The sequence below is a fragment of the Rhea americana genome, unplaced genomic scaffold (genome assembly GCF_003343005.1).
Source record: "Rhea americana isolate MKP2758 unplaced genomic scaffold, rheAme1 scaffold_36, whole genome shotgun sequence".
Taxonomy (NCBI): Eukaryota; Metazoa; Chordata; class Aves; order Rheiformes; family Rheidae; genus Rhea; species Rhea americana.
This window is the reverse complement of record NW_028186490.1, coordinates 696,010-710,542: the sequence shown is the minus strand read 5'-3', so window position 1 is coordinate 710,542 and position 14,533 is coordinate 696,010. Positions and strand designations below refer to the sequence as shown.

At 42.2% G+C, this 14,533-nt stretch overlaps 1 protein-coding gene across 28 annotated transcripts in view; it reads left to right on the top strand.

Moving 5' to 3' along the window:
• The window catches only part of SORBS1 (sorbin and SH3 domain containing 1), a 121,012-nt gene that overhangs the window by 57,443 nt on the left and 49,036 nt on the right, over positions 1–14,533 (top strand). For 19 of the 28 annotated variants that reach the window (XM_085312202.1, XM_085312201.1, XM_085312223.1 and 16 more), the window contains 6 exons: positions 1,284–1,310; positions 1,467–1,582; positions 3,952–4,758; positions 5,319–5,690; positions 8,667–8,814; positions 13,371–13,400. In XM_085312202.1, coding sequence (XP_085168328.1) covers positions 1,284–1,310; positions 1,467–1,582; positions 3,952–4,758; positions 5,319–5,690; positions 8,667–8,814; positions 13,371–13,400 — 1,500 coding nt within the window. The remainder of the gene's footprint in view (positions 1–1,283; positions 1,311–1,466; positions 1,583–3,951; positions 4,759–5,318; positions 5,691–8,666; positions 8,815–13,370; positions 13,401–14,533) is intronic. The other 9 variants (XM_085312224.1, XM_085312214.1, XM_085312217.1 and 6 more) reach the window with 5 other exon arrangements.

Below are 14,533 nucleotides of genomic sequence, written 5' to 3'. Positions count from 1 at the left end.
TTTTTCCTGGCAGGCCCATATTGCCTCCTTTTATCCCAGGCATGAGGTGGAACAGAAAGAGGCCGGGTGGCATTGCTGCCACAGCAGCATTCACTTGCAGTTGTCAAGGGAGCAGGGATGGCGTCCCAGACGGACAGTGTCGCCACAGAGCTCTCCAGTCTTTCAGTAGCAGATGTGTAATTACTTAATTGTAGGAGACAGGCAAAGCATAACAAACCTGGCTAGTGCCGTGGGTCTGGTAGAGAGGATGAACTCCCAAAGGCAAAATGCCTGTAAGGGGGAAGGGGGTCATACTTGCTCCTGAAAGCAAGGCATACATAGTTTCAGGATTTATTGTTATAGGAAGGGTGATTCCATTAATTCCAGCCCCAGTGTGCTGCTCTCTGCCTCCCTCTTCTCCTCCCCTTCTGCTCCACCTGCGACCTTCCCTCTTTTCATGCTTGCCATTCTGTGTTTCTTCATTCCTGCCCCCCATTGCCTCTCTCCTCTCTGTTGATGGCTTCATAAATTTCCAGCAGCCTGAATGGCAATGAGCCCATTACTATGGAAATGAGCTCATTAATACTTCCTTTGCTTGCTTTCTCAATCACTCTATGAAATGCACTTTGGAGCTGGAAAAGTTCTTTGCAAACAACTTGAACAGCAAAATGACTAACAAGGGGAGGGGTAGTGGGAAGAGCCCAGTTGGAGGTGGATAAATAGGCGATGAGACCAACTTGTCTCAGTGCATGCAGCTGCAGGGGCTGGGTTGTAAAGTGACATCATATTTTACATTTCCCCCCCCCCCCCAACACAGATTTAGTCTGCAAAACCTGATCTATTTGTTGGCAGTCCTCTACCCAGGTTAATCATACATAGCAATGTTGATAAGGACAGATACGTCTTTGCAGCCTATATTGTGGCTGAATATGGGGCCCTGCATTTCCAGTAATGTATGCTGTTAAGACTTCCAGTTGCAGCTTTAGAAAGTAGCTAGCTGGGCTGCCTTTTTGCCTCTGAAATAAGAATGTCAATGAACAATTGTTTCTTCATTGCTCTGAATGAATTGCCTTGTGTTTACAAAGGTCAGAAACAGGGAGGGCATCATGTTTAGGGCCGGTCTCTATGGTAATTAGGCAGCCCTGTCAGAAAGAATTTTGTGTGTGAAATGAAGTAGCTTGACTCTTAAATTCAGTTGGTACGCGTTTTATGTAAACATAACTGTTTATTTGTTCCTCTTTCTTTTCTTTTATGCCTACCCTCCACCCCACTTCTTCCATCCCTGCTTTCCGTGAAATGCTTAGGTCTGGAGCCAGAAAACCCAGAAACAGGTACAAACACTGGCTGTTTATATTGCTGCTTCTGTTGCTTTCGTGGAAGTATTTCTTGTTGCCTGACAGGAAAAAAAAAAAAAAAAGTCTCCTCCTTTCACTTCTTCAGTAGCTGGAGGGAATCCTTGGTGATTTGAGATTTTCCTTCCCCTGTAGATGATTGGAGATTGTCATCTAACACTGATGCCAATGGGGATGCCCAACAATCTTCTCTGGCTGCCAAGGGTTATAGGAGTGTGCGTCCAAACCTTCCCTCAGACAACAAGCCACAGGTAAGCCTTTCTTTTGTGACTCTGAGGGTGATCTTCTGGGTCCAAGCACTGGATTCATGGTCAGGAGTCCTGGATCGAACTCCAAACTTTGCTGCAGACTTGGGTAAGTTGTTGAAGTTACTGTGCCTCAGCTTTTCCTACCTCATGTCAGCAGAGTGCTGTGATAATAGTGTGTTCAGGCACACTACGGTCTTTCCTCAGTGGATGAAGAAGGAGGACAATGCTATTTGTTTGCAAGGAAATGGTAAAGTAGCCATCTGTTACTTTCTCTTTTGTGTGTAGACTATTTCCTTGAGGTTGCTGCAGGAAAGCTCTGAAAGAAGAGTTACACCACATTAAAAATAAGATATTGGGGAAATGACTTTACGTTTTAACGCTGTAGCTGATACAAGGCTTTTAAGGACATCAAGGGAAATGTTACTCATAGCCTAAGGTAAATTGTTAAAGTTGATCTGTTAAGAGAAGCATAATTTCATCATTTTTCCTTTGGGTAGTTGGTCTGCAAACAAGCAATCTGAAAGCTGGTAAGGAAACCTTTCTATAGAAACTGCTTTCCTGTGTGAAATGGAGCCCCCCTAAAATCTTTTCCCCAGTCAGGGTGACTGCTTCCATCCTCAGGAACCTCTAGCAATGCCACAGAGCAGACATCATGCCTGAAACTAAGTGGAGGTGGAAGAGAGCACAACTTGGATAAAGGCATAGGAAAGGAGCAAAGATCTCTCCTAAGGAGAGATCTGTTTGTTGCCTGAGGCACACAGCTGTCCTGTAGTCACTGTTTGGTCATGTTGATGAACAGAGAGAGTACGGTTGCAAGTAATTTTCTTACAGGATTCTCAAGGATAATTGTTCAACCTAAGCTGAAACGGAATAAATGGAAAGTAACGATTACAGTGAATTAATATTTCCCAATGATGGTAGGTAGTGGTAAAGTGGGTAAAGTGGTAACTCGGGGAACTATTGTGGCACTCTAAAGTCTCCAGACTTAATCCTTTGGTTAAGGATTAAGGAATAGAAAGGGATGAGCGTCTTCCAGAACCAAAAATGTTCCAGAGGAAACACTTACCAACTCATTTCCCTATTCCTTACACATGTAGGAAGTGGGAAAATAGGGACGTCTTGAGGACAGTGGATCTCAGGATGGCAGCTATGATCTTATGAAGCCATCCTTGATCTATACCATGTTAACATGAATAGGTGCTGACCTAAAGCCATCATGCGTGGATGAATTCTAAAGGAGGTATTTATTCAAATTTGAATGTTGTGAATTGTTAAGCCATCCTTATTCTGTTGTCTTGGGCCACTTTAGTAGTGGTTTAGCCAGCTTTTGCCCATAAAGATGTGGCAGTGGGATGTGTATAAAACCCACTTTCGTAGTCTTCAGAGGGTTAATTTGCAAGAATGCAGGGAGCTGCTGTTCCCTAGGCTGGTGTTTTAGTTCTCCTCCTTGCAACAGTTTATTGTTTTTAGCTGCTGGCAACAAAGCAGTAAATAAAATGAAACCTCTCTATTTTGCTTCAGAACAATTTGACTCTTGGTGAAAATTCACTGTATAGGAATTGGAGTGGCAATCAGTATGCAGTTCTGGAGTGGCAACCTTTGTGGTGCAAAGCACTGAAAACAGTAAAGCATTTCTTTTTCTTTACTAGAAGTAGGCTTTCACTATCAGCAATCTTGACTCTGGAGGCAAATTCTTATGAATTCATTTCATTAAGAAACTTTTATTGTTCTGGTTTTGCTTAAAGCATTTTTAGTACTGAACAATCATAAAGAGAATGAGTGCCAGCTTTTACTAGGAACAGAAGCTGACTTTTTGTTTAGCTAAATGTAACAAACTACAGCATTCGTGTGACACCCGCTTTTGTTAGCTGGGACACAACTTCATAACTTCTATTTTTTGAAAGTATGGCAGAGGTAGTCTAAAGCTCTGAATTTGGTTTGGAATTCAAATGTCCCCAGTGCTGGGAAGTATTTGGTTACACAGTTGTGAGTCTGGATTTAGTTAACTAGGATGTTAAATCTTTACTCAGGCTTTCCTGGGAGAGTGCTGAATCTTGCTATGTACACTAACACTTAGCTGAAGGTTAGCCCCAAGAGAAATGTGTGGACAGGGACTTGAGCTGAGTAGAGTTTGCATGCCGCAGGGAGCAGTGCTGAGAAGGAGAGAGTGTGTGAGATCATGGATGTGAGCAAGCTCTGCTCTGGCCTTCCGGATACTGTATTTGCTTTTTATTCCTGCTGTGTTAAAACCTACTTAACCCAAGTCTAATGACTAAATTCATTCTTTCAATTTGTTTATTTTTTCCCCTTTTTTCCTTTCATTTGGTGGGACTTCCTTTCCCCCACTCTTCTTCTTGACTCTGCCTGGGCAGGCCCTTGCTCCTCCTCGTCCTCCTCTCCCTAAAGAGGAAAGCTTTGCATGGCGTCCTCCCACTGACACTAAAGCGTCCAACCTGTTGCCAGTGCCCATCATGGACTGCGTGTACCTGAATTTACCCAAGCCTTATACGCAGCGTGCATCGCCAAATGCCAGCGCACGGTGTTATTTCTCATCGCCTACCCCCTATGGGACAGTCCCCAGTGGGAAGCAAGGCTTGCAAGCAGGGCAGCCCCCCTCTTCGAGCCCCAAAGACAAGATGCATGCTGGGCAGCCACTCTTGGGAAGTTGCTCTGTGTTGTCAGACGCATCATCTACACAACACAAGCCTGCTAAGGCAGATCCCAGTAGTAAGGCTGGAATGAATTCCAGTCATGAGACGAAAGCGGATAAAAAGGTCAGCAGACTATATGTAGCTTGTTTATCTAACAGCACTTGCTCAGCTGCATCTGAAAATTCCACTGGCACCGCACATGACCCAGCAGCCAGCACCAGTTTGGGCGCTGAGCTCACTCAAGCACCAGCCACCAACATTGTTTCTTCTGTAACAGATACTGGAAAATCTCTTCCTCCTCCTCCTCCTCCTCCTATTCCTCCCAGGCCGTATTTTCACATTGTCCTCAGTAGAGACACACTTAGTTCTGGTGCGGGCCATCCCTCCTGGACTCAGTCGTCACCTTCGCAAGCTTTGAGGGACAAAGTGGTAGAGCCCCAGAGCACAGCTGCCAGAGAGGACATGAGAAAAGAGCCTTACCTTACTCAGCAGCGGCAGCCGCCATACAAGGCAATGGGACGCAGCATGGTACATGTTTTCTCCATAACCTTGTTTTCTTTCAGCTATCAGAACAGTTTTCTAATTTATTAGTCTTTCCTTAATGCTTTATTCCCATATTTCCTGATTTCTAAGCATCTGTTGTTCTACCTGAATCCTGTGGTCTTCTATACAATAATATTTAACACCATGTGTTCCCTCAACATTGATATGTGTGTTTGTGTGTATGTGTGTTTGTAGGAGCTTGGGTTGGGCTGGGTAAGTAGGGAGATGTAAAAGAAGCAAACTGTGATGTGGTTGTTAATGCTTCTCAAGTGATGGGGAAATGCAGAAGAACTGTTCTGTGATTTGATTTAGCCTCATTACAAATGATAAGAGAACGAGTGGCGAGGGGAAGGATGCTTTTGTGAAATACCCTGTATGTTCACAGAGGCCAGGGCTGCAAGACTGAAGAAAGGTGTCTTCCTGAGGAAAGAAAATCTATTGGGGCTTCGTATTGTTTTGGGTGTATCCTTGCATGACACTGTATGGCTGCGTTAGTCTCAAGAGCCCATCTCCCCCATTGCATAACGACACCTTGTTTCCTACAGGATGCCACTGCCAGCACCACTGCTCAGCCTGGGGTTATAGTAGTCCCCCTTCTCCAGGTTAACCCAGACAGACAGCAAGAAGGCAGCTCCAGCACTCCACCACCGCCTCTGGTTCCTTTTGGGCAAGGCTCCGTATTCCCCGAGACTGCTTCTCCTGGTTCACCCTTGACTTTTCCGACTCTAGATGATTTCATTCCCCCACACCTCCAGAGGGGTCCCCACCATAACCAAGCACCCTCTGTATCTGGCACATTACCCCCTGTTTACCCGAAACTGCCATCCTTCTCATCGCCACCTTCACTTGTCCCTCCAGTCACGGGGGCTTTGCACAGGGGCTTGAAGCCTGAAATCACTGGAGTCATCTCACATACAGTAAGCTTGCCAAGTACCCTCCTCACTCTTTTCTTAAATCTGTATTCCCAAATTAAAATGACTTTCTCCTTGGTGTACTAAACTTGAGAGAGGAGTGCTGACTCACTCCCTGCCAGCAGCATGACAACTGAAACCTTGTTTATGTCCTGTACTAGTGCATGTGAGTTGCCTGCCTTATGCAGCTTGGGCCTTTTTATTGACTTCTCTCACACAACATTCGGCTGTCTTCCTCCGTGCCTGTTGTGCTAGGTGATACACGTCTTTGGAGCCTTCACCAGGATTTGCTCAGCATAATGAATTCTGTATAAACAGAATAGCTGCACCTGGCTCTTCTCTTCAGGCTCTCTGAATAGCATCCTTCAACTGTGTTTGAATAACGTTTTAAAGCAGCAACAGCAGGGCAGCTAAAGGTTAGGGCTGACTTTGTGTTCCACTTGAAGCCACAGGACCGTATTGATTCTATGCAAAAGCCTGCTGAAATCAGTGTAAGATTGCTGCCAATACCCAATGACCTACAAGCATTAATATCACTTACTGACCTGAGACTCCTGCAAGCATGGAGGTACCGTGGAGTAATTAGGGGGAGAGCGTTCCTTCAGTTTGCAATTGCCTGGCTCTGATTTAATTCTTCAAAATTTTCAAAAAGAACTGCAACAGGTTTAACCTGGATTTCACTGTGTTTTTCCTGGGTTAGGCTTCTATTCTCTAAGCTCATCACCCTTTTAAAAAAGTCCTGGGGGACAAGGATGAAAGTTAGCTTTGAGTTAATGATGCAGAGGAAGCAAATATTAGTTGACCTTCCTTGTAATAGAAGTCTTAAAACCACCAGATCTTTTACAGGATTGCTAGTAATGGCAGGGTCAGAAGTTCTGCAAAATCACCCTTTGCTCATGATGATACCTTCTTGTCTTTTGATGATCTTACAGTGGTCTAGTAACAGGCAAATAGAAAACAGAGAAATAACCAAGGGTGAAATTTTCTGTAGTTCTCAATGTTGGCCTCTTTCTACTCCTGTTGGAATCAACAAAGGTTTTTACTACCGAGAGCAGCTGAAGTGGTTTTTTTTAGAGACTATGGTCCATAAAAATTCAGCAGGCATCCAAATCATGGAGGACTAGTGGAAGTTTTGTTGTACCTGGTTTTGGTGACATGACAGTTTTAAAGGATTATTTTAAGGGCATGCTCATTTCAGGCATTTGATCACAGAACTGTTTTCCATAATGATCAAAATAAGTATCTGTTCACCCACTTCAGTGACTTAGCCAGGACTACTGAACCTGTCCTGACCTGACAGCCCTCTTCTTTGATGGGTTCTTTATATGCTGTTCATCAAATGAACCTCAAACCCAACACTACTGGCTTTTCCCAACTCCCTGTCCTTTTCTCAATGGCCACTTTCTGAAATATTATGACAGCCAGCGAAGTGGGGCTGGTTGCATCTTTTAGAGACTTCTATTTCTGAAGACTGTTAATTAGACCATGGTATTTCATCATGGAACATCCATGCCCTGATGAGATGCTCCTTGGGCAAGGTCACCTCTATCCAGCAGAGCAGAATTGTTCTTCCTTACTTCTGCTCTTGGCTGGAGTGACTGTAGATGCTTGTTCTGATTATGGCCAGTTCTGACCATGATTTCTCTCTGAGTTCTGGTGCCAGCCCTTGCTCTGGGGCATATGAGTTTCTGATCCTTTTAAGTCTTTTCCACTGATACAGATGGATGTGAAAAGGTACTGGGTTGTACTTGGCAAGAAAAGTCAGGAACAGGGGCTCTTCTTGAGCAATATTCTGTGTGTATTCCCCCCTTTTTTTTCTTTCCTCTTTTTTTTTTTTTTTTTTTTCTTTTTTTTTTTTTTTTTTTTTTTTTTTTTTTTTTTTTTTTTTTTTTTTTTTCTTTCTTTTTTTTTTTTTTTTTTTTTTAATGATAAAAATCTCCCTGAATGCTCAGCTGTATTTCACAGATCAGTGGCCTGTAGCATCTCAGTCTTCACAGTGGATTAGCAGGAGTGCAAAAATCTGGTACGCCATTATTGCACACTCGCACTGTTTGAATGCTCATTCCCCATTAACTTTGATGGTAATTGTGTGTCCAAATCCCTGAAGAAATTTTGAAATATCTCAGCCTAAATAGACACGCACAGTCTTAGGCCACTGTCCTTTCCTTATCTTTTCCCCTTCCTACAAAAAAAAAAAAAAAAGTTGATATTTCTGGCCTGAGGGTTTTCAAATATGAACTAGTTTTTAAAGTCACCCTGCTGATACAGCCTTTATTCCTACAGAGTTGTGATGATACCAGAGGTGAGTTAAAAATAAATAAATAACAGAGCCAGATGCTTAGGAGAGAAGAGCTGCTTGCTATCCATGCTCCAGCAGCAAAGCCATGTTGTGCATCTTCCTTGCTAGAGTCCTACTACTTATCCTCCATTTATTTTTTGCATTATTTTAACCATGTTGGCATCACACTGTCTAATGTCTTGTGAGTAAGGATGCTAACCTTATTTCTCTGCTCTTCCTGCCAAATCAGGTGCAGTAATCGTATTTCACTTAGAATTGCATGAGTTTTGCATGTCTTGATTTCTTGCTGTGAAAGGAATCCTTTTAAAACAACAACAAAAAAAAATAGTGGTTGTGTGCGTATGTGTCAGGGGAAGGAGGTCCATGTCTTTCCCCGTAACCAGAATAGCTCATTCCTGCCACCCTACGTTTACTCCATAGAGTCTGGCAGGTGAATTTAGTGCCTCCTCTTGGGGGGTGGAATTGAGAAAGGAACACGAAAGAACTATAGTCCTGCCTTAGCAAACTAATTGCATTAACAAGGAGCAGAGTCCATACAAGGAGCAGGGTAACATTTGTGCTTATGCCTTTTTACTAAAATCTGCTGTGATTATGTTTCTTATTCTGCTTAAAATGACTTTTTCCAGATTTTCCCAATGTAGCAGCCCTGCATGCTGATAATGATGCCTTACTCTCCTTTTCAGGACCCTCATCCTGTGCTAAATGAAGTGCCTCAGCCTAGCACTGGCACTGACTATCCAACCTCCTTCACGTCAATCAACAAGCCTTCCTCTGCCTATCCCTCTACCACAATCGTCAATCCCACCATTGTCCTGTTGCAGCACAACCGAGGTAAGGAGGCTTGCAAATAGATTTTTGTGGCTTGCACTGAGCAAGCTGTTCAAGGAATTGGAGCATGTGTGTGCCATGGGCTCCTTAAATCCAAACTACTAAGAGATAACAAAGATACCTTCAGGAAGGTGTAGCGGCTGAAGCACACAACACTCAAGTAACGATGATGCTTATGTAATTGGAGGCATGGGACAATGTCTGCGTTTTCTGATTAGAATCCGTGGATCAGAGGCCTCTGTGGGGTTGAAAGGTTTGTATTTGGTCTGTGGACATATGAATAAATTATTGCAAAACGACAGCTGATCACCTATTAGTTATTCTGTAATGATGGCAAGGGAGTGTGCTCTTGTCTGTCAGGAGAAGCAAGGTCAGCTCGAAGTAGGTTCTGCCTCACTGGTAAAAGGGGTATGATACTTCTTAGCTACTGCAGTGTGAAAATGCCCGTATTTACAGTTATTTCAGAACAGATTTGACCTCTGAATTCTCACCAGAACATAGCTGACAGGAGCTCATCCATATGCCTGTAGTCTTCAGCTTGGCAGTTGGTTCCTCTATCCATAACTGTGAAAACTCACACCTTCACTGCAGTAGTTCTTCACCTCTGGTTCTGTGTATGAATGGCTTCGAGCACTGTCCTGTTTACTGATCTAAGACTTTCTCTACCTCACAGCAGCTCCCTCTGAGTGGATATACCATCCCTTTGTCTTTGACATTAGAGGGAAACTTTGCTTTTTCCTTCTTAGTTCTCTTGATGGTTCGCATTACCCCCCCAACCTCTCAGGTCGATGGTTATACATCACTTAATACTGTAGGTTATAAAAGGCCACACAGATGCATCTCTGATTTGCCTTGATTTCCAAGGGGCTTGGGAAACTCCAGGACAGGCAGATATCAACTTGTAATGCCACAACTTACCTTTTGTAAAGGAAATTCAAAAAATCACAAAATAGGGACAGGGCCTGCACTCCTCTTATTTTGGTGGTTCTAATTACAACCATTTATTGATCCATTCTTTTGGAACCTTTTTGTATTTTATTAATTGCCTTTGTAAAACGTACTTCTGTCTGGCCCCAAAGATAGTGACCCCACTGCAGCCCTGCTGATTGTAGCACTCATGGCTAGTAAGTGGGTTGTATCTCTTCCTTTCTGCCAGTGTCTGAAGCAACTTTGCTAAGTGCTTCTCCATGAGGATGTCTGGATTCCAGAGCTTTTTATATTATCTGAGTCAGTCCTTTAATCTGAAAGCTTTTAGTGGTCTTTCTTGAGAGGGATACTTTTTCTGCTGGCTTTTACATTGAATCTGGAGCATTTCAATGTATTTACTACACAAGGACATTTTCTCCCTGCAGATTTTAAGAGCAGAAGGTAATATGATTAATATGATTAACCTATGTTTAATATGATAATCCACACACACTGGCTTTGGGACAATTCTTGTTAAATTTTCTATCGATTAATTACTTTCACAGTTAACAATTGGAGCCTTAGCTTTAGCCTGAAAATACCTTGCCTTTGACCTTTAGCACTTAGGATACTGTAGCCTGCTAGAGTGAAGAGCTTTCTCTTGTTACATTTTTGTTAATATAGATCACAGGATAGCGAGCAACGTGGTTGAGTTTGTGTAGTATTTCATTCTAAGGCATGTTTTCTGGTCTTTAATAGTTATTATGGCTCTTCCTCTGTACTTTCTCCAATTCTCCAATCTTACAATGTCATTCTCGAAGCATGGATGCTAGAACCAAACATTCAGTTTCAATATTGATCAAATCAGTACAAGTTTAGCAATAATTTAACTTCTCTTTCATACTCATTTTCCACTCTTCATACACCAAGGATTACATTACATCTTTGGGCCGTGATACTGAATCAGGAATTCATGTTCAGCTGATTTGCCATCGTTTTCCTGGGGAATATATCTTTTTAGTGTTGCAGCTTTCCAGGCTAATATGAAGTTGGTGATTTATATTTTTTTTTCTACGTATATGGTTTAGATTTGATTGGATTAAAAAAAAATTCTAGTTGACATGATTCATATTTGGTTTCAATTTGTGGGCTTTATCCATTCAAAACTGTCTTTGTTTCCTGGCACATAAAATTGTTAATAGGTTATGATCTAATGATCTACCTTCCTCTAAATGGCTCAAAAAGTTTTATTATGAAATCAATTCCTTTTTATATGTCAAAATGAGGTTTTAAAAAAAAATCCTCTTGTGTGCAATGTAGTACCCTTTGAGATAGAAATTTCAAGGTCATTTTAATTCTGGCAGTCTGAGATCTCCAGTAGTTTAACTTCTGGATGGATAAAGTGGTTTTCTTTCCTTCTCCTCAGTGGATTATTGATTGCTATTTGAGAGCTGGTTGTCTTACTTTCTGGAGTAACTGTTGTACCAGACATCACCTACTATCCCATCGTGTGCTTTATCTGCTAGTACATTAATCTATAAGCATGTAAAATCTTTAGAGTTATCAGAGACTTAGAAATGGGTAGTGGCATTCAAAGCACAGAGTGATAAGTTCTACGCTATATCCTCTTTTGCTTCTTTGACTTTCCTCAGTAAGTCATGAAGAGAGATTTCAGAATTATTTGTGTCAGATTTCAGTTATACCAGCTAGATAAGGTTTATGCTTATAAACAGCTCATTTCAGATTGTCTTGCTCATTCCTAGCACCATGGTAGGAATTTCTTCCCTTCACATCCATAGGTATCTTAATTAATTTTCTTTTTGATATTTTAATTTTGCACTAAACGTGTACTTTGCTTCCTCTTCTCCTTTTGCTATTGATTTCAAGTCTGTCTTCAAGTGCTCCTCTGGGAATTCTCAAGGCATCTTCAATAATTCCTCTACTGCTGCTAGCAGTTATTTTCCTCTGCTCTGCCTCTACTCTGAATAGCCTACAAACTTTTGGCCTTTGTTTACAGTCCCAGGGCACAAGATCAAGGATGAAAGGCTCAGTCAGCTAGTCACAAGCTCACCCTGGGCAGCCAGGACAAACAAATAGCAGGCACCTTTCTCTGCTTCAGTTTCCATCTATCAGCAGCTTTCTTTTCTAGTCAGAGGTATAAGTAAAGAGGTGCCTTCTCTTCACCTGAAAAATATAATTTCGTTCATGAAAAGTCCACTCATCTATTATATCCTGTCTTCTGAGAAAGAAGAAGAAATAGGGAAGATTCCTCAAGCACAGACCCTTTGAATCACCTGTTTGTGCCAGGAGATTAATGATTGAGCAGAAGAATTCCCTGCAGTGAAGATGATGGCTAAGGCTGAGACATTCTCATTCTTACCCTTTCTCCTATATATACCACATGTGCTCCTGATAGTTGGTTCAGAAGCGTAAACCCTGCAGTCAGTACAAACCCTTTCTTTCCCCCATTGCATTTACAGGTTTGTCTCATATGTTGACATCTGTCCTAGTGAGGCATGTGAGAAGCTTTCCATTGGTGATTAGCAGAGCAGAAATGCTGTGACTAAAAAGCAAAATTCATAGGTACTGGTGAAGGAGCTGCACTTAATGAGGAGAAATAGCAGCTTCCTTTGCTGACTTGCTTCACCAAGTACCAGTATATAGTGAAGTCTGGTTGTCCTAGCAAACAGTGTACAACCAAGGGATTCTTACCTACTGCACACTTGCTTGAGTGAAGATGGGTGTCCTGCGCCACCTCAAAGCACAGTCCTGGATGGGCATTGCATGGCATGGTTTAATATGAATATATAACAGGTGTGATTACATGCATAAAATTTTGAAATCTTTGCATTAACTGTATGAGCTTTCAAGAGTGGCTACATTTTGTATGTCAATAAAATGTTTTGTTCTTTTAAAATGGCTTTCATGCTTCAAATAAATGGATTAATTGCTAGGGAGTAGATAAAGCACCGAACTAAGAGTCCTTGGTTCATTCCCAGCTGTGCTGCTGGCAAGTCATTTAGGCATCACTTTAGAAAGCAGTTTTGATTGTCAATTTTAGGGTGACAAAACACCCTGGAAGATCTCGCAGATGTTCCCATCTGGGAACTCCATAATAAAAGCCCTTCAAATAAGGAGACCATTCTGAAAATCGTATCTTTAACCCTTAACTGTTTCTGTGGGCAAATCACTGAATCTGTAGCTCAGTAGGATGTGCTAAGACTCAGCAAGCACCGGCATGAGCCTTTCTTATATCTCTACAGAATACTACAACATTATCATTTAATGATGTACTTCATGTTAATGGTAACAGAGTTATTTGTCGAGTTTTTTGGACTGAGTCTCCACTGGTTTCTAAACTGTCTCCTGTCTAGCTTTTTTCCTTCTCTCTGATGTAAGATAGTTGCTCTTTGCAAATGGATTGGTCACTGCGTCATGAGATTGTGTTATTCAGCAGTACTTCTGTGTGGAGAAGGGACTGTGGGTTGTCACTTTGGCAGGATATTTGAAAACAGATTCTCTCTGGCAGCTGCTGCTGTTCTGTCCACAGCATATTTCTTGCCTGTCAGAAATGCAGCACCAGAGCACTTGCTGTTTATGTCTCACCCATTTGTTCTGTATTTCTTTTTGTTTTGTTTCCTGCTTTATCACAGAACAGCAAAAAAGGCTTAGTAGCCTGGCAGGTATGACGTGAAAGGACTGCTACCCTCCAACTGCTGCCTGTTCCGGAGCAAAGCTGCTCCTCTGTTAGCTTGTGGGGTACCTTAAGCAAACACACTTCTCAGGAGCTGCAAAACGAATGAGTCTGCTCTCCAAATAAGTGTTTGTCCTGGCTCAGTCCAGGACAACTTGAATGTTTGATTTCAGTCTTTTCTCCAAATGCTACCAAATGCTGCATGTTAATATAACTAACCTCTCAATTACTAGTCTGTTCCTCCCAAATCATAAGATTTTCATACATTTTGATTGCTTTAGTTGTATTCTGCCTTTTGGGCCTTTAGGTTTATTCCCTTGGGGCATATTCTCATGGTTTTTTTACAGCCATGAAAGTTAGTCTTGCTTTGGGGCAAAGGGGTGGAGGGAAGAAAAGAAAATCAGTATTTACATGATTCCAAGGCCAGAAAGGAATACTTGTGCCAGATCTCAAGAAATACATGATAACATTGTATGTATAAGCATATACACTGCCAGCCCTCTCTCCCCAGGCAGTTATATGATCTTGCAATAGATCAGCAAAGTCTCTACTTTAAAGGACATTAAGTTGTTTTGTTGTTCCTCTTTCCTCCCTCCCGCTCCTAAATAACACAGGCCAGTCTGGTGTGCTACAGGAGCCAAGTGTCATATAGTGTTTACCGTATTCTTTGGTGATTACCCTGAGGAGGAAAAGGAAGAGGAGGGTGAGAAGAGAGTCACAGAGAGTGCCTAGACACTTGAAAAAATACAAATATAAACACAGGGAAGCCTATATTTCTCTTTTGTGCTCTGCTACAGGGGACCTGGACTAGCAAGGCTCAGTACAGTCTGCCCTGAGGTCAGATGCTACCTGCTCTTACTTCTTCCACCAGGTTCCTTTGGCTACTACACTGGCCTATTCCTTCTCTCTGCTGTGACCCTCTTAGGATGACACTGGGCTGCATAGGAGTTTAGACAGATTTCTCTCCTTCCCTCAGTGTACTTAGTGTAGGAGCAGACACCTCTCAGCTGTGAGTTTAATGCCTGCCTGCAAGTCCGGACAGAGGTTTCTTCTTGGTTTTCTCTTTCCCAAAGTGTTTTCCCTCATTATTTTGAACTTTCTTGTTCTCTAAATTAGAGATAG